Here is a 22713-nt window from a genome sequence, read left to right as displayed (position 1 = left end):
GAGGCCCCCATGGCAAGTGCATTTTTTGTAGCCGGTTTCTCTTGCATCTGTATCTCAGCATGTGCCGTTTGCCGCTGCGTCGTTGCCGCCGTCAGAGACTCCTCCGTATCCGACAGTGATGCTTCTCGGTCCACAAAACTCCGGGAAATGATTGCGCGTGACGGAATTCTCGTGGAGGAGCAATTCACAATGAAATATTCGGGCTTCTCACTGTTTGATAGCATGGTGTTCTTTTCCGGGGAACACTCCCTGCAGAGACGTACTTTTGGCTCACTGATGCGACTGTTGACATACAGATGCTGCCAGTTCGGCGCTCGAGTCACCGCCGTGAGTTTCTGCAGCTCATCACACAGAAGAAAGGCAATGCGCGTGAAAAGTTGCGCGCGAGCTCCACCGCCCAGGTTATCCTCCGCCTGCTCCACCATAAATCCCTCATGCCACCTGCCACGCGTCAGACGGCCATCCTGCACGTACAATCCAGAGCCGTGCGCCGCAGAACTCTTGAAGCTGCCAGAAAAAAGTGCACCGGTGGGAAGCAACACCTCCGCGTTTCCGTCTAAATGTCCGTGCGAAAACCTCCCGGCGCAAATAACCCCTGACGGAAAGACGCACACGCCACGTCCCTCCGGTTTGCCATCAACCAACGGCCCTTCGTACAGGGCACCGTCACTGAGGCACACGCTCGCCACGTGTTGCATGGCGTCCAAGGCGGCAGGTGCCTGGTAATTTCCGCCGTATGTACCCAGCGGCTCCCCAGGCATTAGAGCGAGCCAAACGTCCAGGCAACGCGAGCCACAACACACAAAAAAGAACAGAACTGGAATCGTCGCCTCTGGAGATATCTGACGTCTAATATATTTAAAAAAAAAAAAATTTGCTTTGGGGGGGGGTGGGGTACAAACAAAAGAAAAAATTTGCTTCTTTTCGCCCTATTCCAAAAAAAAAAAAAAAAAAAACAGCAACAAAAGCCTTCCGTCGCCGCCCACCAACAACCACAACCTCGCTATAAATGAGAGGCTCTTCACTACTGAGTAAATTAGAAAAGGAAAAGAAAAAAAAAGAGATAAAGCAATAAAATGAAAGGGCATGGACACAGTCCCCAATAGGATTGAAAATAAAATAAAAAAAGGAAAGAAATAACACAAATAGGGGGAAAGAAGAAAACACATTTGTGTGGTTGCCTGTTGGAGTCCGGTGGGATAAAAGAGGGAAAAGGCGGCGGCTTCCCTCTTCACGCAGGCAACATAAACCGTCGTTGCTCCCCCCAAAGTGCCAATGCAGTCGTAAATCCCTGTCAAAGACGCCAAATCAACACACATCCACACAAAGAGAGTAGAAGAAGAAAAAAAAAAGGAAGGCAGTTGGTAGTGGTGGTGGTGGTAGTGTGGGGAAAAGGAAAGTCGCATGTGTCGACATCACTTCGCCACACACATGTCATCTTGTCACCTGCAGTTCTAAATATATAATAAATAAAATAAATAAATAAATAAATACACCTGTGAAAAGTAACTATAGAAAAAAACAATTAATAATAATAATTAAAAAAAAAAAAAAATGAAAATGAAAAGAAGATCAATGCAAAGAACAAACAAAATAATAATAATAATAATAATTCAATTGATTTCCCTCCACAACCGAAAGCAACGATGATAATAGTGGAGGAGGAGGAGGGGGAAGAAGAAAACAAGCAAAAAAGCCCAAATAACATCCATTCACTAAAATTATTTGGATGAAACCACTTTCCCGCAACCCGTCCCCCTTTCGTTTTCAGCCTGAGGAGGGCGGAGAGTCTTTTGAGATGAATTCTCTGTTTTTGCAATCTTCGTTCGTTTGTTTATTTCTTTCGCTCCACGCGCCCCTCCTCCTCTTCACATCTCCACGTTTTCTGTTTTTTTTGTTTGTTTTTTCTTTTTTTCTTTTACCCACGCCTCCTCTAATGGGGTGGTCACAATTTATTTGCCCACAGTCGTCACATACACACACACACACACAAAAAAAAAAAAAAAACATATTTATATGCGTAAATATATCAATATAAATATAAATATATATTCAAAAGGGCATGTGTTGCCGCATTATAAAAATATATATCTTTGCACCTCCTCCGCCTCCTCCTCCTCTTCTTCTTTTAGTTTTTGTTTGTTGCATTGCATTGCTACCTATATATTCTCGCTGCGTTTCCCTCTTAAAATATTCACCGTACCAACTCCTCTTTTTTTTTCTTTTTTTCATGTTGTTGTTGTTTTATACTCTTCGATGTATACTTCACTGTTACGTTTACGACAACATCAAAGATAATAAAATAAATAAAAATTAAAATAAAATAGGCTCACTGTACGCTCACTTGCATATGTATGCATGTATGTATGTATTATATTATATATATATATATGTATGTACGTATGCATGTCTCGTCCTTCTCGTTTCTTCTCAGTGCATGGCGGCAAAGACGCACAAACGTACAACAATTAAAAAGAACACGAAATGTTTCAAAGGGGTACATGTGTAAACATAAAAAAGAAAATTTAACAATAAAAAAAAACAAAAAAAAAAACAAAAAAAAAAGCCAAGTACGGGTTTGCTATTACAAAGTATTTATTCCTTTTATAACTACTGCACCCCACCACCTATCACAGTCGAGAAGGAAGTTTTCCCATCAAAGCAAGCCCTTGTTGCAAGGCATGCTCGACAAGAGATAACTTTCGTGCCTCCTCTAGTGGAAGGGAATTAAAAACTTCAAACACCTCCGCAAGATCAGACAACGTTTTAACAGCGTAGCGGAGGCAGGCAGCGGAAAGGTACACTTTAAATATGGCTTCCCGCTTTTTCCCTGTCATCGTCCGCATATATCCGCGACTGTCGCAGTACCTCTCTAATATCCACTGTGGTGTGGGAAAAAGTAATTGCATCTCCATTGGCATGTCATAAATGCCAAATGGACGCGGCAGCAGTGCCACAAGAGCCAAACTAGCAACATCCACCAATGGATCACCTGTACTGACAGAAGTAAAATTCATCACCCCAATAATATTTGCGGGGTATTTGTGCCGACCTTCAAAAGAGCGGTATGAAAAAAGAAGATCCCGTAATTTATAGTCCCCATGAATCATCACGAGCTGCTCCGGAAAAGGAATAGATTGCACTCCAAGCCGCGTTGCGTCAAAGCGCTCAATTAACGCCTGTGATAACCGCTCCAGTGTCTTGAACTGGAATAAATATGATCCATCTGGTAGCTTCGCGGTGTTCACCACTGCTTTATACCGCACTATCAAATTGTTTATCATCTCAAGTAGCGGGTGGACTGCGTTGCCCACTGAAATAACGGCAGTCCCATTGGGGTTTCGTTCCATTCGTGTCCGTGACAGAAAACGTGGAGGCGGCACATCATGAATTTGAGATAACGTCTCCACCGCCTTCTTAAAAAAAAAATACGGGTCAAGTTCCACATGGATGTGTCGACGCCGCACGGAATACGGCCGCTGGATTCGGGGTTGAATAAGTTTTCTCATGTCTGCAATGACCTCACCCTCAACAAAGCGACGTAGTGAAAACCGATAACCACAGGCTGCGTACGATTCACAATAAAGAAGACATTTTGCTATCGGTACGGTAGAATTCTGACCGAGATACCGCATCATCTCATACTCCGTACGGATGTCAAGAGTTCCATGCGGCACGGGGCCATGGGGCTGAAGACGCAGAACGTAGCTACCAGTGCGAAGGGTGATGCGGTACGTCTTGAAAAATCCAATTCCCCGCATGGGTTCAAAAACAATGGGGCCAGACGATGTCGCAAATCCAGGCTTGCGAGCCAGTTGCAGGTTCTGCGAGTGCCGACTAGGAATCTCAATAGGAAATAAGTGTGGCAAATTTTGTGCGCAGTAAAAGAGAATGGCATCCTTATCATCCTCGTCAAGAAACTTCTTGGGTTCAAAGAATCCACGTGGCTCACAGGCCTCACAGGGTGGTGGTGGTAAAATCAGGAGGTTAGAGTTGTAGTCATGCATCTCCTCGTTGATCCATGAAGTCGGTTTTCCGTTTGCGTCAATTGGTGGTTTAAAAAAAGGCGAGATTTCTTTTTTTACCCCCGCCGCAACGTCTGCCCAAAAGGGATCTGCGGCCCCCACCGTATTCAATGCACTCAGCACATCCTCATACACGTCATACGCCCCGTTTTCAATGTAGTACACCTTATCAAAGGGACTGTCCGATAGATTGCGGGCGGTCTCACAGTTCTCAAGGACGTCGTCAAACAAAAAGATGTGAGGCTTCACACCATACATGAGGGAATCTTGAGACGTCACGCGGGTTTTCTTTGCCTCTTCAATAGCATGATGAAAAATATCGGGAAATGGTTTACGCTTGTGGAACGTGTAACTCTGCACAAAGGAATCAAACAAGCTATTGATGACAAAAGAAGATCGGCCGCCAGCATCGCCGTAGTCGATGGGGCACGCCGTGGGAAAATTAGACCATTTTGTTTCACTCATGTTGTTGGAGAGCGCCTTACTCATCCGTGCGTACTGCCCCTCCACCTCCCACGTGTTTGTCACCACCACCAGGCGAATCTCCTGTTGGCTTTTCATGCGTAAGTAGTGAAGAAGGTTCAACACATTGCGTCGGGGCGTCACCTTCTCCATTGTGCACAAATACGCCTCGGGATCCATGAGCTCCCGTAGCAACTCCTGAACCACTGGGACAGCCAGCAGCGGATAACGTTCCTTTATAGAGGCAACCCGCGCGGGATGGGCAATGTGCATAAATTCCAGTTCCTCCTTGTTTTTCTTGACGAGTGCAGTCAACATGACGTCCATTTCCGCGTGATATAACGGGACAAACTCATTGCGGTTAATTTCCCCCAATTCCAGTCGCTCAAAGGCACACCGGATCCCCCGCACCTTCTCTGTGAAGCTGTGGATGAGAGAGAAAAGATTCGAGTAGTTTTGCGCCAGCAGTGCAGGGGATTCATCCCCCACAAGCGACATAAAATGCGCCCTCGCACGCTCAAATACACAACGCATCAACGTCTCTGCAAGGCGCCGCGTTGCGGGATACGGCGACGTCGTAAGAACGCCGGCGACATCAAACATGAAAATAACCTCCGCAGGCATCTTTTGCTTTTATTTTTTGTTTATTTATTGCTGTTATGCTCTTTTTCCTTCTTCCTAAAAAATATATATATACATATATAGAGAGAGAGAGAGAAAAAGAAAAAAAAAAAAAAGAATACAGTAAAATAAAATAAAATTCAAAAAAGGCAAAGAATGCAGCATCCACGACCCTCGCAATTAAAAACAGCCAAACGACGACGACAACAACAACAACAAATATATAAATAAATATATAAATATATGTGATTGTGAGCCTCACAAGAACGTCATCACGACATGTTTACTCGCCTGTCGTTCCTGCACACACTTTTGTGCTCCACGTAACAACGCAGAAAGCGCCTCGTCGTTCCCCGCAGCACTCTGTGCCACATCCCACGCGGCAGCTTCATTCATCAGGTCTTCTGCAGCTACGCCTTCGCCCAATATAACGTGTAACATTCGTGCGAGCAGCCGTACCGAATCAAAGTCCAGCGGAGATGCACACAGGGAAGAAGGCTTGTTCTTTCCAGTAGAAACACCGCCAATATGAGACCTACAACGAGTTCGTAGTGAAAGTAACGCACGGGCACATTTTGACGACAACGGGACGGTGGCTTTGTCAAAGTAAATTTGGCAGGCATCGTACCACAGTGAAAGTGGCAAAGCGCCATGATACCGTCCAAATGCCAAAAGCTCTTCCCAAGTACCCGGTCTGTCACTCCCACAAACGTAATTCTTTCCCAACGCAACCGCACGCACAGAAGAGAGCAGTTGATGCATGACTATCCCATAAAGCCGTTTCCACTCCCGCAAAGTCGACTCAGAAAGCGACTCATGTGGAGCAAGGCTACAAAAAAAGAAAAACAAACGACATAAAACGTCTTGATTGTCGCACGGAGAAAACTGCAGACGTGAAAGCAAAAGAACCACACGAAGATATCGCTCCGCCGCCCCTGTGCCAACGTCCAACACCCCACCTTCCAGAAGTTCGCATACAAAAGTGACGGTGTCAGTTATGCCAAGGTCGTAGTTTGGAGCATGTGACAGCATCACCAAGTGGAAATCAATGGCCTCCAACACCTTTGCCCGAGTGACATGCGAGGCACGCGTTGCCTGTCGCAGCAAAGACACACAGGCACACGTGACATGCGACACCTCATCCGCGGCAATAGTAGGTTTCTTCACGCCGCTTGGAGGGTCGCATGCATCCAACACCAATTGGCAGGACATGTCTCTTCTTCTCATCAACTCATTTTTATCAAAGACGAGACGCCGCGCTGCTTTTCCCAAGAGGGAGAGGCACATTGAGTGCCTAATCGAGGGTGCGACAACTCCTTTGAGTGTTGCAAGAATTCCCTCCACTACCTTTCTTGTCAGCAGCGCCGCACGCTGAAGATGTGACTCGTTCACCGAGTCGGGACAACGTGCCATGCTGCGCAACAGTGCGTGGAGATGCTGCGCGTCAAGCAATTCAGCACCATCATCGGTTATCATACGCTCCTTCAGTGCAGTCATGGTTCGCAAAATTAACCCTTTCACAAGCACTTCTGTATTCTCTTCGGAAGCATGACAAGATTGCCGTTTATTCTCCCGCAACTTTGCACCCTGCCGGGTAAAGGGATGTGTGGCCACATCCAACAGCTCCACCAACCCTTCCAGAAGCAACTCCTCTTTACCCGTCGTATCCATTTCCTTTGCGGCGTGCAACATGAGCGTCTCAAGCGCATCGCGCACGGTGACAATGACGCAATGAAGAGTGTTCTCATCAAATTTCCGTCTCTCCGTCAGCGCCTCTAAAAGCGGTTGGGCTCCCTGAAGCAGCAAAAACCAGGAATACAGCAATGCGTCAAATGTCATTGTCTCGTCCACAACGGCTACACGGAGACGTTCAAACACGCACTGCAACATGTCCCTGTATTCCTCTCGCAGTCGTTCTGCCTTTGCCAAAGATGTGTCCATGTGTCGTGGGGCTGTGAGAAGAACATGCAACGCATTCAAACGTTCCAACTCCTCTTGCAAAGAAGTCGCCTTTTCTTCTTTTTTCTCAATAGAGTAAAAGTAATTCACAACCTCTTTACATTCATTCGTGTCTTTTACTTCCTCCACAACACATGTTGCCTCTCTCTCCCGCTCTTCCAATACACGCAGTCGGTCTACGAGTGAAAGCTGCCTCTTTGCCTTCACCTTTTCTTCCAACGGACGGCTCCAGCTACACGGGTCAAACGTGAAGTGTTGGTGGGGACGATAAATATGTTTCTCAGACCACACAAATGCATTTTGGCGGTCCTGAATCTCTTCATCGCGTGTGCGGTCAGGACTTAATTTGCGCTTCAGCATGCGCACTGGAACCGTTACGGCGGTGTGCATCCAATGCGCATGGCAACGGGAAAAACACCGCATTCCCAATGCCCCTTTATTCCACTTATTTCGCTTCACATCGCAAAATAATAAAAGACAGTCAAAACAAACACATGTATACATACATATAAGGCACAGCAACCGCAATAACTCGCAGGAGCAAACTCAATGAAAAAATATTTGCACTGTACGGTTTCATATCGATAGACAGTATTAAACACACACACACACACACACACACACAATAAAACAAAAAAAGGAATACAAAAATAAATAAATAAATGTCAGTGCAGAAAATTCAATTTCGTACACCCACTTACAGGAAGGAAGGGAGTAAAAAAAGGAAAAGGTAGTTTGTTGTTGTTGTTGTTGTTGTCGGTACCATTATTATTATTATTATTGTTTCTAACTTTCCCCTCCTCTCTCTCTCTCTTTTTTTTTTTTTTCTTTTTTTTTTTTTCAGAAATCAAAATCCAAAACGAAGAAAAAAAAAAAAAAGAATAAATAAATATCGTTACACACGCCCAATACTTCGCCACTCGTTTAAGAGCTCGTTCATTTTGTGTTCAAACTCATTTATAAGCCGGGATCCGTCGTTGTCGATACGAATCAGAGGGGACGTGGATGCGGCGCTGCTTTCGTAAAGAAGAGGCGAAATGGCATCACTTATAAAATGGTCCCCTTCATACATCTCTGCCCCTTCAGTTGGAGGTGTCTGTTGAATGACGCCCGGGTGTGTCATCTCCATTGGGGGCGAAGAACTGCTGTGGCGTTGCTGAAACCCCTCAAATATCTCCACGCTTCGCTTGTTAATGCGGGGAATAAACGTGCATTCCTCTTCTTGCCTTTCCAAAAGCTGACGCTCCACCCTTTCCATCTTCTGTCTTCGCCTCGCTAGGCAGGCCTCCTCTCGTGAAAGAAACTCTCCTAATTTCAGTTTAGACTTTTTCTCAGGTGGTGTCAAAGTTTTTGGTACAACATCCGGCCGTTTCTCACTGCGTGCTTTTCGCCTTTCGGCCATTTTACGAGAAAGTCGACATATTTCTGGCGTGAAGGAGTTTGAATCCACCGGGGGCTCCGCTACTTTGTTATACCGCTCCCGTGCTTTTATATATAGCATCTCTGTGGCCCTGGCAGCACTGCGAGTCCTCTGCTCACTCCGCCTTTTCCTCGCCATCTCCGTCTTCAAAGAAATACACGGCGTAAAGTACGGCTTTCCCGTGCAACCGTCAATAAGTTCACTCCGTTGGTACTTCATCGTCAGCTCACGCAGTCGTCCTTGTCGCCTCTGTACGTCCTCCTTGTACAGGCGCTCCCCGATGTTTCTCACCGTCTCCTCGGAATGGTGGGCGTTTATGTTAATGTTGGGACGAAACATATGCGTTGGAACAAACGAATTCTCGGCAAATCGAAGAGCATATCGAGCAAAATGCGACTCCCACCCACGTATCGGGCCCTCGTACCCCGCCTTCTCCGCCATTTGCTGGGAAGCTTCGTTGATCGCAGGCGGCTGCAGCTTTCGTAGCTCGGCTATCTCCGCCTCCTCCCGTAGCCGTCGGACACGTTCCTCCTTCGTGTCCAGCCATCTCTGCTGTCGATCAGCAAAATCTTTATTCCAGCTTTGTGTATTGCTCCTGCCCGCCGTGTTGCACTGCTGATCAAACAGGGCTCTTGCCACTCGGTCTGCCGTGGCCTTTTCAAACACTTCCAGTCGTCGTGCCTCACGTTTCAAACCCTCTTCGTAAAGACGATCCCACGGGGTCAATTGCTGCTGCTGTTCCTTCTCCTCCGCCTCTTCTTCTTCTTCTTCTTCCAACACCAGCACCTCCTCTGCCTCTTCCTCGTGCTCCTGTTGTAACTCTTCCACCCTCACAATTCCTATTTCCTCATCATCCTCTCGCTCATTCGCGGGATGCGACTTCGAATTCGCCTCAAGCAGAGCCAATGCGTCGTGTGCGTCATCCGTCGACATCAATTTTCTTTTCGCATGTATCATCCATCACCATCCATCCATCCATCCATCCACAGAGAGACACACACACAAAGAGAGAGAGAGAAAGAGAGAAAGGAAAAAAAATTATTCACAGTAAATTGGAAAAAAGATAGAACACATAAATACACAGAAAAAAAAAAAAAAAAAAAAGAGAGAGATGCGGAGTGATAAATGGGAACTGAGAATGCTGAGGTTTGAATCTACAACGCTACTGAGATGAAAAAATATTACTTCACGTTTCTGACCACTTTTCCCATCTTGAAGCGTTGTTCTGCAGGGGTAATAATGATGCCAAGAAATAAAATTGTTCTCTGTCACGCACAAATAAAAAATAATAATAATAAAATAAATAAATAAATAAATAAATAAATACTCACATAAATAAATAACTAGAAAAAAGGATGGGAAAGAACATATATTATATATAGCCACTCACAAAAAAAAAAAAAATATATTTTTACACTCATCAAAGCAATATATATATATATATATATATATATATATAAGGGGGTAATACCCCATTGTATTTCATTCTAGCGTTTCCCTTTTCCTTTTTCCTCGTAAGTATTTTCCGAGGATTTTAATACATTAAGTCTGCTTGACGAAAGTTCCTCCTTCTCATAGGCGACAAACACACACACACACAAGATCAACATCATCCCTCCCCTCCAACTTTCACTGTAATTTATTGCTAATTCTCCTCCTCTTCCTACGACAACAATCATACAATAAAAATCAGGTACCGTTCAGTCGTTCACCCTCTTTTTTATCAAACGCTTACTCATCCCCTCCGAAAGTCGATTTAAAAGACCCTCCAGTCCGTCGCATGCCTGCATGTGTAAAATTTGTGGCAACATCTTCTCCGATACGCCAAGCCAATTAAGAATCACATCCACATTCACAGCCACATCACCACCAAAGCGTAGTTGTGGAGAAAATTTTACATGTCGAAGAGCCCTCAGGTATCGATCGTCCCTGGACCTTTTCTCGGCGTTCTGCTGAACCGTCTCCTCCGCGGTGGGAGCAGAAACGGCACCGGCCGCTGCAGAAGTGGCATCTCCACTGGAGTTGGCATTAGAGGATGACTTTGTTTCCGATGACTCCCCAGGGAACTCCTGGTCAATCCTGCCAAACCGATGGAACACCTCCGCGTTATCCTTCGCGGTGAAGGAGCGCACAAGTTGAATCAACTCCTGAAAGTCCTGAAAGCGCGGGTTTCCCGTCCACGGGTTGGACTGGAGCAGCGTCAACGTGAAGCCAACCTCAGCATCCCCAATCCCCTGCCGGGAGTAGAACTCAAAATTGTTGGTACCACGAAACCCGAGAATGACTACTTTGACGGCGCCAGGACGAAAGAGCTCCACGTTCTCCGTATTGATCTCAAGCACCTTCTTTACCGTCGTGTTTCCGTCACCGGGGCACTCCGCAAAAGACAGCCTCGCCTTAGGGAAGCTCGCAATGAGGCTCCCAGAACTCGTTGCCCCAGCCGAGGCGGTACCAAGCAGCAAAGTTGTCTGCTCCAGCTTCATGGTGAGTTTGCCACACGGAATGCGTGTGAGCGGGTTTCCCATAAAGGGGATAATAAGACTTTTCTCCGCCTTGTCACTGGCAACGCTGGGTTTGTCACCTCCTTTGATCTCCTGGATGCTGGTGCTGCCTTTTCTATTGTTATTGTTATCACCGCTACTCAGAAAATTACTGTCTGATGATGACAAGATGCGTTTACTCCTGCCACTTGCCTTGTGTCGATCCAGCACCCACTCAATACCGTAAAAAGCCTCTTTCACCTTCCTCGTGAACGATGCGCGAGACGTTTTTATGCCACCATCCCGCAATCGCAACAGCGACACCTCCCTCTGCATCGACACGACCTCACCCACGCTGTTAAGGGCGTTAAATATCGCCAGCACGGTACTTGGTGTCACAAACACACTGCTTCTATACAGCGATAACTCCGCCTCCACTGTCCTGCGTTCCTCCTCACCCACTCCGTCCATGCAACCAAGGGAAATCTCTGTTGCCTGGCACTCAAACACATCCTTCAACTGCCGCTCCTTAAACATCGCGTGTAGTTTCTGCACGCACAACAACTCGCGGAAAGTGCGTCCTGTCGGTGAACAAATCAAATTTTTCGCGTTATCTGCATTTTCAATAAGGAATGCTTTAATAAGCACGCTGTCAAGGTTGGCCACACCGGAAAGAACACCCTCAGAACGCAGTATAAAAGACCGTACCGCCAAATCAAAGCACGTCTTGTAACACACACGCGCGGGAGATCGAGTCCTCAGCAGAATGAGACTAACGCCACCCAAGGTTGCCTGTTGCGCGTTACCAGAGCTGAGATCAAGTCGCAACTTAATGTGCGATGCCGTGACGACAACGACCAGTACCTCCTCCACCTGGCCCTTACGCATCGCTTCTAGACCACGGCGAATAACGAAACTCCTCTGCACATTTTCTTTTATTATGCTTGCACTGCGAGTAAACATCTGACGAATGCTCTGCAGCGAGTCAAGCAGCGCCTTGTGCCAGAGCTCCTGCACAATGAAAAGCTGCGACAAATGCGGCGCTCGCAACGTAACCTCCAAATCAACACCTCCCGAGACATCAGGCGGTGTATGAATGTACACGTTTGTAAGTTCCCACACGTGCTTGCGGCGTCGCAACGCAACACACGTCACTGCCTCTGGCAAAAACATCTCAAATGACTTCACTTCCAGCTTCGCTTGGCATTCCAGCTGCATCTTTCGAGCGCAAATTGTGAATAAAACCGGCCCCGGCACAAATGCATTCGTGCCTTGAAAAGGCCCCGGTGACTGTCCTAAAACTAGCTTCACGAAGAAGTCCAGACTGCCACCCCGCTCGTCCAGAAAAAGTGAGAGGGTTACCGTCGAGGCGGGCTCCGTCATCAGCACAAAGCGTAGTCCTGTGATGCGGATGTGAATGCTCGTAAAGGTATTCTTTCCTCTGCTATCATGACCTGAGAATCCCGCGCCAGATGAGTGCTGAAATCCAAGTTGCGAAGAATTCGGGTAGTCTCCACGCTGCTGTTTCTGTCGCCGCAGTGCGATTAAACCACTTGACGTTGCTCTGGCCTGCGCCACCGCCTCAGCGAAGGTACTGGGCACCGGCAACGCCACATCGGCTATAGAAGAGTGTAGAGCAAGGTCGTTGCTGGTAATATCCCTCTCCCATCCCTTTACGAGGCCGAGTAATTTCGTCACGCGCTCACTGTTGCCGCGGTCATGTACCGTCGCCCACTCCTCAATTTCCTCTGCAAGCGACATGATAGAGGGCAAAATTTCAACCGCACTTGCCCGCAGCTCGATGCGGACAATTAATTCATGGTCACCACTCGTGGAGTCACAAACATTTGCCAGCACCATCGTGGTGATATCCGGTGTTGGAAAGGCAAGCAGCTCCGCCATGGGGTACACCACAGTGGCAGCATCGGCAGAACCAAAACTCGCGGTGTTATTCTCCAACGCCTCGGGGGTGAACCTCACTCGCCGTCGGTGCGAACGGCCCAGCTTACTTGTTGCAATGTTAGAGGCCTGCGGGACGCTGGGAGAGCCAACAGCGGCATCTCTCTGAATGGAGTAAATCTTCACCTCACCACGCTCAACCCGCATCGTCACGTCAAAGTGGTACGAATTGGGGCTTTTATTGACTGCGTTTGGCACGTCGTGAAGAGTAACTGGATCGGCATGCCGTTCCTTTCGAGAAGTTCCCTCTTCTGCCGTTACATCCTCAGAAGGCCGTCGTGGTGCAGAATATGGCAATGTGGCGGCCCCATCATGTCTTGCTTTCGACACTTGACGAGGTTTAAAAATATCAGAAAGCGATGCGGACGGCATTTCTTTTGTGAACTGGCTAAGGATGCTCACAAAGCGTGTTGAGATCGAAATCTGGGGTGCGCTCATATCCATAACAGCACCAACTTTTACTGTGTTTCCACTCTTATTTACATGCAGGGGAACGTCAATAGAATTAATAAATACCTTTGAAAAGGAGTTGCGGCATTCCTCACGGCTCAGGCTGGTGAGAGTTCCAAGTCCACCAAGAACGTGTGTGCGGCTAAGAAGATATTTTCCCGAAATGTCACTTTCCAGAGGTGAACCATCACTGAAATAAATTTGCGCATCGTCCATCACGTAGCGCGCCGTAAACGTCAATTTGGATGTGGCGTCCAGCTCTGCCGCATCAATGAAGCCACCAAAACCCTCATTTGAACCTCTCGGCTGAATCACAGGAGCCCACCTCTGTGAATGAATGAGGCGGCACGCGAAGGTCGACTTTTCAACCTTCAGCTTCAGCGCCATGGTGGGAATAAAACGCCTGCGATTCAGTGCCAATGCGCCACGCCCAGAAATAAACACATCATGATCTCCTTCAATGATGTTGCGGTATGCTGCATCACCAAATGGCATAACGACAAGGAAATTCGACACTGTGGCAAAAAACTTGTTATCAGATATTGCGTTGAAGAGATCTTCCTTTTCATCTGCTTCAGTCGCTATCTTTGACGGTGATGCGTAGGAGGGACGTTTATGAAACGCGGAGGTGCCCTGCGGCAACACCTGCGCCGTCAGTTCCTGTAGACGCTTTATATTCTCCCGTTGTGTTAGTTCCACCTGCGCGTCCACCTGCTTCCGCACGCGTGCCAACCGGCGGTACGCCGCATGTTTGAAAAGCTGACGACGTAATAAACGACCCTCTCGCTGCGACTCAAACCGCAACTTCTCTGCAAGGTCTCTTGTCTCCTCAAAGGACCGCCGCAGAAGCGGAGCCAGCCCGACACGAACAATAATAAGCGGCGATCTGATCGACAGATTCCATCGTGTGGCAGTGATGCCAAGCTTTCCAAGTTCATGCAAACCAACAGGAATCCCCCGCGATGCCGCGAAGATGTTCTCAATAGCTGCCCGTACGTCATTTTTGTCGCTTCGCCCGCTGGAGAGTGTAAAGGACGTTTCAAAAAGGCCCCAAATGAAACCGCCAAGTGGGCGCACCAGCCGCGCCGATTCCTCCGAGGTCAACGAAGCAGCGCGATTAGGCATCGCTGCCGCCATTGTGCTGGGTGCGGATACCTCGCTCTGAGTCGCAAACGTTGCTTGTCGTAGCGTGGACTGCAGTTGATCGTAATCGTCACGATCCACAAGAGCAATCTGCGCATTGACGACGTTCACCATCAATTTTGACATTCGGTACCTTCCCAAAAATGACATTTTCATCAGAGCATTGAGCTTCCGCACAGAGAAGCGCAGGTTCGTCATGGAGGTGAGGTACGACACACGGAGACCGCCCAGAAGAAACACAAAGCGACCTTCCCATCCTGACGATGGTGCGAATGAAGCGTTCGTCACTGGCTGCTGAACACGTTCCTTCTCGCCTTCCTCCTCCCTACCAACATAAAACGGCTTCGAGACGGCCGTGTATACGTCTGCAATCCTGTCCAAAATCAAAATCAAATGACTAATAATGGTCGAAGACACAGTTATCTCAACCGACTCCAATAAGCACATGCCGGTCCGCACCAGCTCGTCCTTGGCATAAATGGCATACACGCTTGGAAACTCCACCGCATGCCTCCCCGCCGAAGGACTTTCAGATGTCAATGTAAATGGATGTAGGTGGGCCTTAAAATTCAACCTCTTATCAGAGGAGAAGTTAAAAAATGCAGATGCGAGCGGAATCCTCAGCGCCGCGTGTATGCCATGCGGCAAATCCACCTTGACCCACACTTCATGCAACTGGACTGCACAACACGACGCATGGATCTTCTTCTGGTTGGGCAACGTCAAAGAAAGACAGCTATCACTAGCTTTCTCGCGGTTGAAGTGGCGCATGGGCTTGAGAAGCTTCTTTGCCTCTATCCACCCTTGTAACCATTCATGCACTTGGGCCTGCACGGTCTCAGTGGCTAGAGGACGATATGGCAAAAGGAAATAGACCTTTCCAACGTCAATCTGCAAGTTCATCTGCACTCCCTCAGGCGTAGCCCCGGGCTTCTTGTCAGAAGCTTCCTTTGAGTCACCATCGTTGGTGGGAATATGATTTTGGTCCGCATTATGCATGCCCACTGCCAGTTCCTTTGCGGTCGCAACAAAGACGCGTGACTCCTTATGCTCCTGCATCGACTCCACGGGAGCTCGCATAGCGGCCCTCGAGGTGCCCGGCGGCACTATTGCATCGGCAACATACTGCAACAATATAGATTCGGCAAAGAAGGAAGCCGTTTTCCTCAGATGTAACTCTGGCGTCACGGATGGTGGGGCCGCGCAGCGGCTCTTAGGAGCACGTGAACGCGCCCTCTGCGCCAAAACGTGCAGCCGCTTTCGTATCCACTCAGAAATCGCCTCCGTAAAAACGTGAGTCTGAACACACTCTCGCGAGCTGATACGCTCCGCTCGGGACTCGACACACCCAGTGAGGTTGACCACCTTGAACTGCATATAGTTTAACTCCGAATGTAAGAAATAAGCGTCAAGCTGGCGCAAAGTGAAACTACCTTTAACCACAACACCCAAACTGCCACCAGGCGCTTTCATATCAAGAGGAGGTAACTGTCCCTTCAACCATCTGAAATGTCTATTAGGCGACTCTATGTCGCTCTCCGCCACAATCGACGCCACTGTCGTCCTCTTCTTTGCCGCAGCAAAAATGCGTAGCGCTGACGGATAACACTTGACCAACAATTCGTCAATTTCCCCGAGGAGCTGCACCTCCACATCGCGTCGTCCCCGCTCCAATGGAATTTGAGTCTGCAATTCAGGAGATTGCAAAGATGCACCCATCATTCTTGATGCAGTCGGAGGCACGGAGCTTATCATGCCCATGTTCGACAAGGCACCATCACCTTTCCACTTCAACGGAACCCTCGCAATGAATTTCGCCGAGGGACGCTTCACCTCAATGACGTTAGACAACTCCGTGTTAACGTGTATGTAACGTCCTTCGCGGTACACGTCAATAAGTTCAACGCGGAATAAGTTTATATTTCCAACGCCCTGAACGGTGATACTCGCCTCAATGCCAAAGTGCTCCAGTGAGGCAAATGGAACATCCATGGACGAAGATTGTTTGGGAAATACAATGTCACGGAAGCTTTCTGTACGTTTGTGGGGAAGCAGGATGGGAAAAGGTACGGGGGTAAGGGGGACATTTTCTCTTTGCTGGGCCTGTCGCATGTTCTGAAGCTGCTGCAGCATCGAATGGACTGAATGAGCAAAAAAGAAGAAATCGCGTGTGAGATGCAGGGCAACCGTATCCACAGAGAGACGGCATGTCCCACTCCCTATACCTTGATGGTTGTCACGCTTTCCACGCCCGCACAGAGACGTGAGGTATGCCACAGCCAGTGTGTCCTTCTCTTCATCGTATGCAATGCCGGGGACTTTGATTTGCAAGTTTCCATTACGCACCGCGGGCTCATACTCAATCTGTGTGATGACAGCAAGTGAGGAAAGCGTGACGGAAGCAGAAAAAGCGCGCTTCTCGACCGGCATTGCGGCATGCGCTGGTGGCAGAGTTTGCTGCATGACAAACTGAAAAGACCGCACACCCAGCGTCGTTGCATACACTCCATTGGCCTTGTCGCCAGGTGCTGCGTATTCTCGAGGAACCGGAAGATCCGTTAATGCCTTCACCTCAATGCAAGGAAGAATGACGCTTGTAATCTTTACTTCTGACAGCCATCGCTTTTGGTGCACGCGATTCCTGCTAAGCTCCTTTCGAATCACACGCTGTTGTATTTGTGCCCCTGTTTGACTCCCGTCATCGTCCAAGTCGTTGTTACCCCACGCACTCGAGTTTCCCTGCGAGAACGAGGTCTTCGACATTGGTGCGGCCATGAGGGATTGGTAGTAGTGCACCTGCGTGAAGAACCGCGCCTCGGCCTCAAAAGACAGTTTCTCCAAGAACGGCCTCGTCACAAGCACTGTGATCGGTGCCACCGCCTCAACGTGCAGATGCTTCGACGTGGCCCCCTCCCGTGAGCGCTTGCGGTTGTCTGTTTGTCGTAGAGCCCACGCGTCAGACTCCTCGTCGTTGTCACCGCCGAGGGCAAGGCTCAACATCGCCTGCGCCATGCAAAAGTTTGGTGCTCGATGGGGACTCATGGACGCAAAAAACGTCGTCGATGGAAGAGGCGCGTGAAAGCACGTAAAATCGCGGATGCCGCCCTTTGCTTGCCGTGCCGCCGCATTGTAGTTCAGGGACGTCACCTCGTCGTCGGCCCGCGAGTGCAGAAAAAACGGCCGCAGAAACGATGTGAAAGATTCCAAGGGACGCAACATAAAATCATTTGCCAATCCGACATCTCTCACCAAAGAAGACGGTGGGACCACATCAACACTGGCATTCGCAGCGGCAAAGGCGTCGTTTGCGAGAATCGAGGTGCGATCACTCCCCGTGCACTCCATCTCTTCAAACTCGTCGCCTTCCAAGTCCTTCTCGCTTGTTGCAGAGAGACACGTCGCATACCTTTGAGAGGTGTTGTTATTGTTGTCATTTGGAGAATCCCTTTGCAAATTCACCTCCGCAGAACGCGTAGAGCACGTAGACAGAGTATTTGTCGCCAGCGGGCTTTCAGGTTTCTCTCGAAAAGATATAAATTTCTCTAAAAAAGAAGTCTTCGCTCGATGTGCGCTCCCTCGCAAGCGCTCCTCTTCCTCCTCATTTGCATCTTCCTCCCCGGCGCCGTTTGCATGCACCGGTTTTGTGCCACTTACACCCGTTTCCGGCTTCTTGGCAGTACTCGTCTCCAGTTGGGTGTCTTTTGAAAAAGAAAACCAAAAGTTAAAAAGACGATCCATGTCGTTCTCGTCCAAAAACCGCCGCTGCTTCTCCAAATGGTGCTCAAGTCCTTGGTCGAAGGGATACGCCGTGCAGTTACGCATGCGCAGCGACGTCTCCACGTGAAACACCTCCACAAAGTCCTCACTGAGTTTCGATTCCTCATGCGCGCTGAGTCGACAGAACCCACGCAATGCGATGTCCCGCAAAGCAGCACTCACGCGACTGTTAGAGTTCAGGTCGTTGAGGGTCGAGGAGGCAAGTTGCACCCCGCGCGGAAGCTGCAGTTCCAAGTAGCCATCGGGGCCAACACGCACACACCCCGCGACACACTCAAGCGACGCAAGGATCGTGACAACAGCGTGGTCCTTCGCCTCGTCCGCTGCCGCTTCAAAAGCCTCAAGGTATTTGTTGAAATCCACGGCCATCAATTCAGGAATCGACTCTGAGAAGGGCACCTTTACAATGGGACCGTCGCGGGCAAGAAATCGCTCCAGTGCTAACCGCGCATCCGTGATCTTATTGAGCGTAGCAGATCCCTTCCTTCTCGTGCAGCCTTCACTCCGGACACGAGAAAACGGCAAAATGTCATCGTCCGTAGGAAATATTCTGATGGTTTTACGCCGCGGGCGCGCCGACTGCGGCATGAGGTGCTGTGCAGAGTACGCCGCCCGTGTCTTCGCGGTTTCAATCTCCCGCAGAAGTCTCGCATCACGCAGAGGAAACTGTCGCATTAGCGTGTTCAGTAGCTGCGTCAGCATTGCCACCTGTTCCACAGTCACCTCAAATGTGATGCCGTCAATTATTATATTCATCGCCCTGTGAAAAGGTGTCCGCATGGGCATTGGTCCAAAGTGCTGGATCGAGCTAATCTTAATTTCTCCCAGGCAAAGGAATGTCCCTTCCACAAGATTGTCTCCATCCTGTTCAAAAAAACGTCCAGTGATCGGAGTAGCTGTGATGGTCATGTCAGTTGAGGCGCACTGTTTGATGAGGGAAAAGTTGAATTTGGCACCGCAAAGATTCAACTTGGGTGAGTTCTCCCCGCCACTTCTTAGCGTGACGTCCATGTCTAAGATATTGAGATTCATGCTGAGTTCCTGAATAGCACAACGTGGTTCGTCCTTCTGCAAGTACGCATTAAACCTCCGACGCACGTTTTTCGGTACATCTAGTTTGGGCTGAATCTTAGAAAGTGGCCAAAAAAGCTCTTCGGGTCGGATTACACACTGCGAATCACCAAAGAGGTTATCGATCAACTCAAGAAAGGAGGAAATATGCGGAGACATCAGAAACCCACGCAGGCCGGTTAGTTGAATGTCCATGTGAAGATGATTGAGAAGCTTCGTTCGGCCTGTTGCAGGATCCACTGGTGTCTTATCCTGTGGCACCGTCTGGTTCGGTATGTACACATTCTGCAACCCCCTCAGAGAGACCTCATCGGCCCGTGCAAACGGCTCTGCGGTACCCACGAGTCTGTACAGCGGATGTGTCGGCGGGAGGCTCAAGCTCACATCAACATCCCGCAAGATCATCTCAAAGGGACGCTGCACCTCCGTTGACGCACTCAAAAAGTACGTGTCATTTGGCAGCGTAATAAACAAATGGCCCGTGCCGTTGATGTGAAAGCTCATAAAACTGTTGAGGGACTCGTCATTCAGGTCCTCGCTGAAGATGACGTTCTGTGGGTTGCAGTTCAAATGCAAGATAGCGGGAGCTGTAAAAAATAACTCAAACCGCTTCACATTTGGGCTGAACTCCGTCACGAACCGGCTGTACGTGTTGTAAATCTCCGTCGTCAGCGGCACGCCGTGGTACATCTCAGCCACAAACTGCCAATCCGTAATGAGGTCCATGAAGAATTCGACGTGGTCCATGTACCACCACACCTCCAGCTCGCCAAAGGAAGGCAGCACGTTCCATAGTTTCCGCCCCGTGTACACGCGATCATCTTCCCTGTCAATAAAGAGTTCAATCGTACTCATCCGCGCAAGCAACGTGCTCTCTTCTTGAATGCCGTTTGTAGCCAGTGACACATTTTTCCCTGAAAAGAGACTCTCAAACCACAGCTTATTCTCACCACTTAAAAGGAACTGCGGCTTTTGTATGTACTGCGACTCGCGGCCCAATGTCATTAGTATAACCCCCTTGCGTCCCGACTCACGAATGCCAAAGGGCGGCGAAGGGAAAGGTGCTTTTCGCTTAAACGGCAACGTCACACACGTGTCAGAAAGGAATTCCACAAGCAGCTCAAATCCAGCGAGCGGACGTGGTTTGCCGAGCTCAAAGTTCAATGACTCAAGCGGCTTATATGTGAACGGCAAAAAGAAGTTCTTTAACTCCATAAGCGAGTAGTGGGACCACGGGCCGTAGCAAATCTCAGGGACGTCAAGGAGCACCTCCAACCCCATGTGCGGTAGTTCCACCTCGCGGCTCACCTCTTCGCCCGCGTAAACATTTGTCACATCGCGATAGAAAACGATGTGTATGGTAGAGTTCTCCCTGCCGTTAAGGAGCATGCCGTAGTTACGAATGAGTGATGACGCCTCATCAATAACAGGGCCTTGCGTTTCATTTGAGGAAGTGCCCCTAACCATCATCATAAGGGATTTACCCCAGGTGTTCTTTTTCTCCTTGTGGAGAGGAATATTCCTGTCTTCCTTCTCCTTTTTCATGGGGCACCAGCGTGCATGCACCTCTTCCAGCGTCATTTCTGTAACAAAGCGGTAGAGGTCAATGCTGGGCATGCCATCCATCGTCAAGTAACTGTGGCACTCCCCACGCTTAAAGCCAAAGTGCAAAAAGTACGGGTGTGCAGCACCGGCCCCGCCAATATCGACGTAACTTGCGTACATCTCAACCTCCACGGCACCAATAAAGTCAAACAAACGCTGTACAATGCTCTTTGTGTTTTTCAAATTCTGCTGTTCCTCCAACGCCCTTGTCAACGACTCATCAGTGTAGGTTTGACTCCCATCCGAGTCACCACGTGTCAATATCCTCATACCTTCGTCCTCGTTTGATTGATTCCTATCCCGCGCCTTCAACAGACGACTAAGAAAACCTCTCATGGTCCAACCATGCAGAGAAGGACGATGCGTCACTTCGTGAGAATTTTCAGAAGCGGCTTCACTTGATGTCAAGTTTCTATAGTTCCATGTGGCATTATACAAGCAGAGGCCCAAGCCGTTCAGGTGCACACGGACTTTGCCACGGCACTGTGGAATCTGCACAATGTCTATATTGAATAACCTTGTGGAAGCGCCATCATTATCATGAACTTCGCCAGTATCTTGGTTTGATTCCCCTCGTTCGCATTGAACATCACGATCCCCTAGAGATGAAAAGATGGAATCTACATTTTGATGGACGGCGAATTGTGGGCCTTCCTGCCCCATTTGCGTCCACGGAGAAAAATCCCTGTCGTTGCTCTCGTCATGATTGCCGTGGGGAGCAACGTAGTCTGTGGAGAGAATCGTGTCTCCATTCACACCATCAACCTCCCTAAACGGTGCCACAGCGGCGCGATTGCCAACATCCAATTCAACGAACGGTGCATCCTCTGCCATCTCACTGCCATTTCCCTCGAGTCGCACCCGCACCGCCCGTTCCTCCCGCAGTACATCCACAATCACGCCCTGCACCCACTCCTTCTTCACCTTCACTCTGCAGCGCGCGCCCTTCAAATCATCGTTGAACATGAATTCCTTCACGACCGTCCATGACGGGTCCTCCAACCACGAGTCCCAGAAGCAAAAAGAGACGTACCCGTCCAAAAGACGAAGCGACAGGTTCTCATCCTGGTAAAAAAAGTCCTGAACAAATATGCGGCAACTCAGTGGGGCGATAAATATGCTGCCGAGACGCACACGCGTTGTTGACGACAAAATGCAGTACCGCAGAAACAGCTGGACGGCAAACCCCAATATTTTGTGCGTGTACAGCATCGTAAAGAGACAACACAAAAAAAAAAAAATGACGGAGAAGAGTAACTTAATGAAATCCGTCGCCTTAAAATCCATTGCGGCTTGTGTTCTTTGCTTCCACCTTACGTCACCTCTCCACCCCTCTCTCTTTGTCTTTTCTTTCCCCAGCTCGTGTGCGCTGATGACCGAGACGTTCCCCGGTAAGATGCTTAATGGTCCGCTACCTCCGTTATTGTACTTGGGGTAAAAATAATAATAATCACAACAAACCTCTGATAGTGGTAGAAAAAGATGATCCTACAAAAACAAAAACAAAAAAAAAGGATTTGACCAAATAAGCAAACAAATATAGCAGTAGGGTTAAGGCAGAGCTTACTGCGGTTGTGCTAGTTCACCCGCTTCCTTCTACTTCTTCAAATGACGTCTCTATAGAAAAAAAAAAATGCACACGTGTCGGGCACGCCCAAAACGGTGCCAAAGAAAAACTTCCCCCCCTTCACCTCCGTAAATATAAACCCCCTGTTCCTTTCAAATGCCTGGTGTGGGTATA

At 48.7% G+C, this 22713-nt stretch overlaps 5 protein-coding genes across 5 annotated transcripts, besides 36 other annotated features; all 5 read right to left on the bottom strand.

The window, feature by feature from the left end:
• Positions 1-761, bottom strand: Tc00.1047053510603.169 (hypothetical protein, conserved; the record flags this gene model as incomplete). The annotated part of the gene is made up of 1 exon (XM_810313.1): positions 1-761. A coding segment is annotated over one exon (761 nt), but the record flags the coding sequence as incomplete, so codon positions are not given.
• Positions 1-11254: a sequence feature (heterozygous, Esmeraldo-like haplotype).
• Positions 851-876: a sequence feature (AT_rich).
• Positions 937-956: a microsatellite.
• Positions 1456-1493: a microsatellite.
• Positions 1514-1572: a sequence feature (T-rich).
• Positions 1593-1613: a microsatellite.
• Positions 1882-1920: a sequence feature (A-rich).
• Positions 2007-2052: a microsatellite.
• Positions 2099-2128: a microsatellite.
• Positions 2295-2326: a sequence feature (AT_rich).
• Positions 2350-2410: a microsatellite.
• Positions 2534-2565: a microsatellite.
• Positions 2631-5111, bottom strand: Tc00.1047053510603.160 (hypothetical protein, conserved; the record flags this gene model as incomplete). Its single annotated transcript, XM_810311.1, has 1 exon — positions 2631-5111. One exon carries the CDS (start codon positions 5109-5111, stop codon positions 2631-2633), a length of 2481 nt encoding a protein of 826 aa, XP_815404.1.
• Positions 5169-5265: a sequence feature (T-rich).
• Positions 5326-5353: a sequence feature (AT_rich).
• Positions 5367-7571, bottom strand: Tc00.1047053510603.150 (hypothetical protein, conserved; the record flags this gene model as incomplete). The annotated part of the gene is made up of 1 exon (XM_810310.1): positions 5367-7571. One exon carries the CDS (start codon positions 7569-7571, stop codon positions 5367-5369), a length of 2205 nt encoding a protein of 734 aa, XP_815403.1.
• Positions 7666-7692: a microsatellite.
• Positions 7803-7852: a microsatellite.
• Positions 7881-7908: a microsatellite.
• Positions 7933-7960: a sequence feature (AT_rich).
• Tc00.1047053510603.140 (uncharacterized protein) lies at positions 7963-9444 on the bottom strand (the record flags this gene model as incomplete). The annotated part of the gene is made up of 1 exon (XM_810309.1): positions 7963-9444. One exon carries the CDS (start codon positions 9442-9444, stop codon positions 7963-7965), a length of 1482 nt encoding a protein of 493 aa, XP_815402.1.
• Positions 9242-9261: a microsatellite.
• Positions 9451-9473: a microsatellite.
• Positions 9475-9525: a sequence feature (CT-rich).
• Positions 9572-9591: a microsatellite.
• Positions 9764-9784: a sequence feature (AT_rich).
• Positions 9785-9830: a microsatellite.
• Positions 9878-9901: a sequence feature (AT_rich).
• Positions 9916-9946: a microsatellite.
• On the bottom strand, positions 10188-22259 carry Tc00.1047053510603.130 (hypothetical protein, conserved; the record flags this gene model as incomplete). The annotated part of the gene is made up of 1 exon (XM_810308.1): positions 10188-22259. The coding sequence occupies one exon, from the start codon at positions 22257-22259 to the stop codon at positions 10188-10190; it is 12072 nt and encodes a 4023-aa protein (XP_815401.1).
• Positions 11255-12024: a sequence feature (areas not merged during assembly with more than two copies in the genome that could not be assigned to a particular haplotype).
• Positions 12025-12194: a sequence feature (areas merged during assembly that could not be assigned to a particular haplotype. This can correspond to areas where the two haplotypes were merged or to regions with more than two copies in the genome that were merged during assembly.).
• Positions 12195-20562: a sequence feature (areas not merged during assembly with more than two copies in the genome that could not be assigned to a particular haplotype).
• Positions 20563-21370: a sequence feature (heterozygous, Esmeraldo-like haplotype).
• Positions 21371-21469: a sequence feature (areas merged during assembly that could not be assigned to a particular haplotype. This can correspond to areas where the two haplotypes were merged or to regions with more than two copies in the genome that were merged during assembly.).
• Positions 21470-21794: a sequence feature (areas merged during assembly that could not be assigned to a particular haplotype. This can correspond to areas where the two haplotypes were merged or to regions with more than two copies in the genome that were merged during assembly.).
• Positions 21795-21906: a sequence feature (heterozygous, non-Esmeraldo-like haplotype).
• Positions 21907-22159: a sequence feature (areas merged during assembly that could not be assigned to a particular haplotype. This can correspond to areas where the two haplotypes were merged or to regions with more than two copies in the genome that were merged during assembly.).
• Positions 22160-22713: part of a sequence feature (heterozygous, Esmeraldo-like haplotype) that runs on past the window's edge.
• Positions 22709-22713: part of a microsatellite that runs on past the window's edge.

This window comes from Trypanosoma cruzi, genomic scaffold (genome assembly GCF_000209065.1).
Source record: "Trypanosoma cruzi strain CL Brener 1047053516797 genomic scaffold, whole genome shotgun sequence".
NCBI lineage: Eukaryota > Euglenozoa > Kinetoplastea > Trypanosomatida > Trypanosomatidae > Trypanosoma > Trypanosoma cruzi.
The sequence above is the reverse complement of the archived record's forward strand: the minus strand, read 5'-3'. Positions and strand labels throughout refer to the sequence as shown.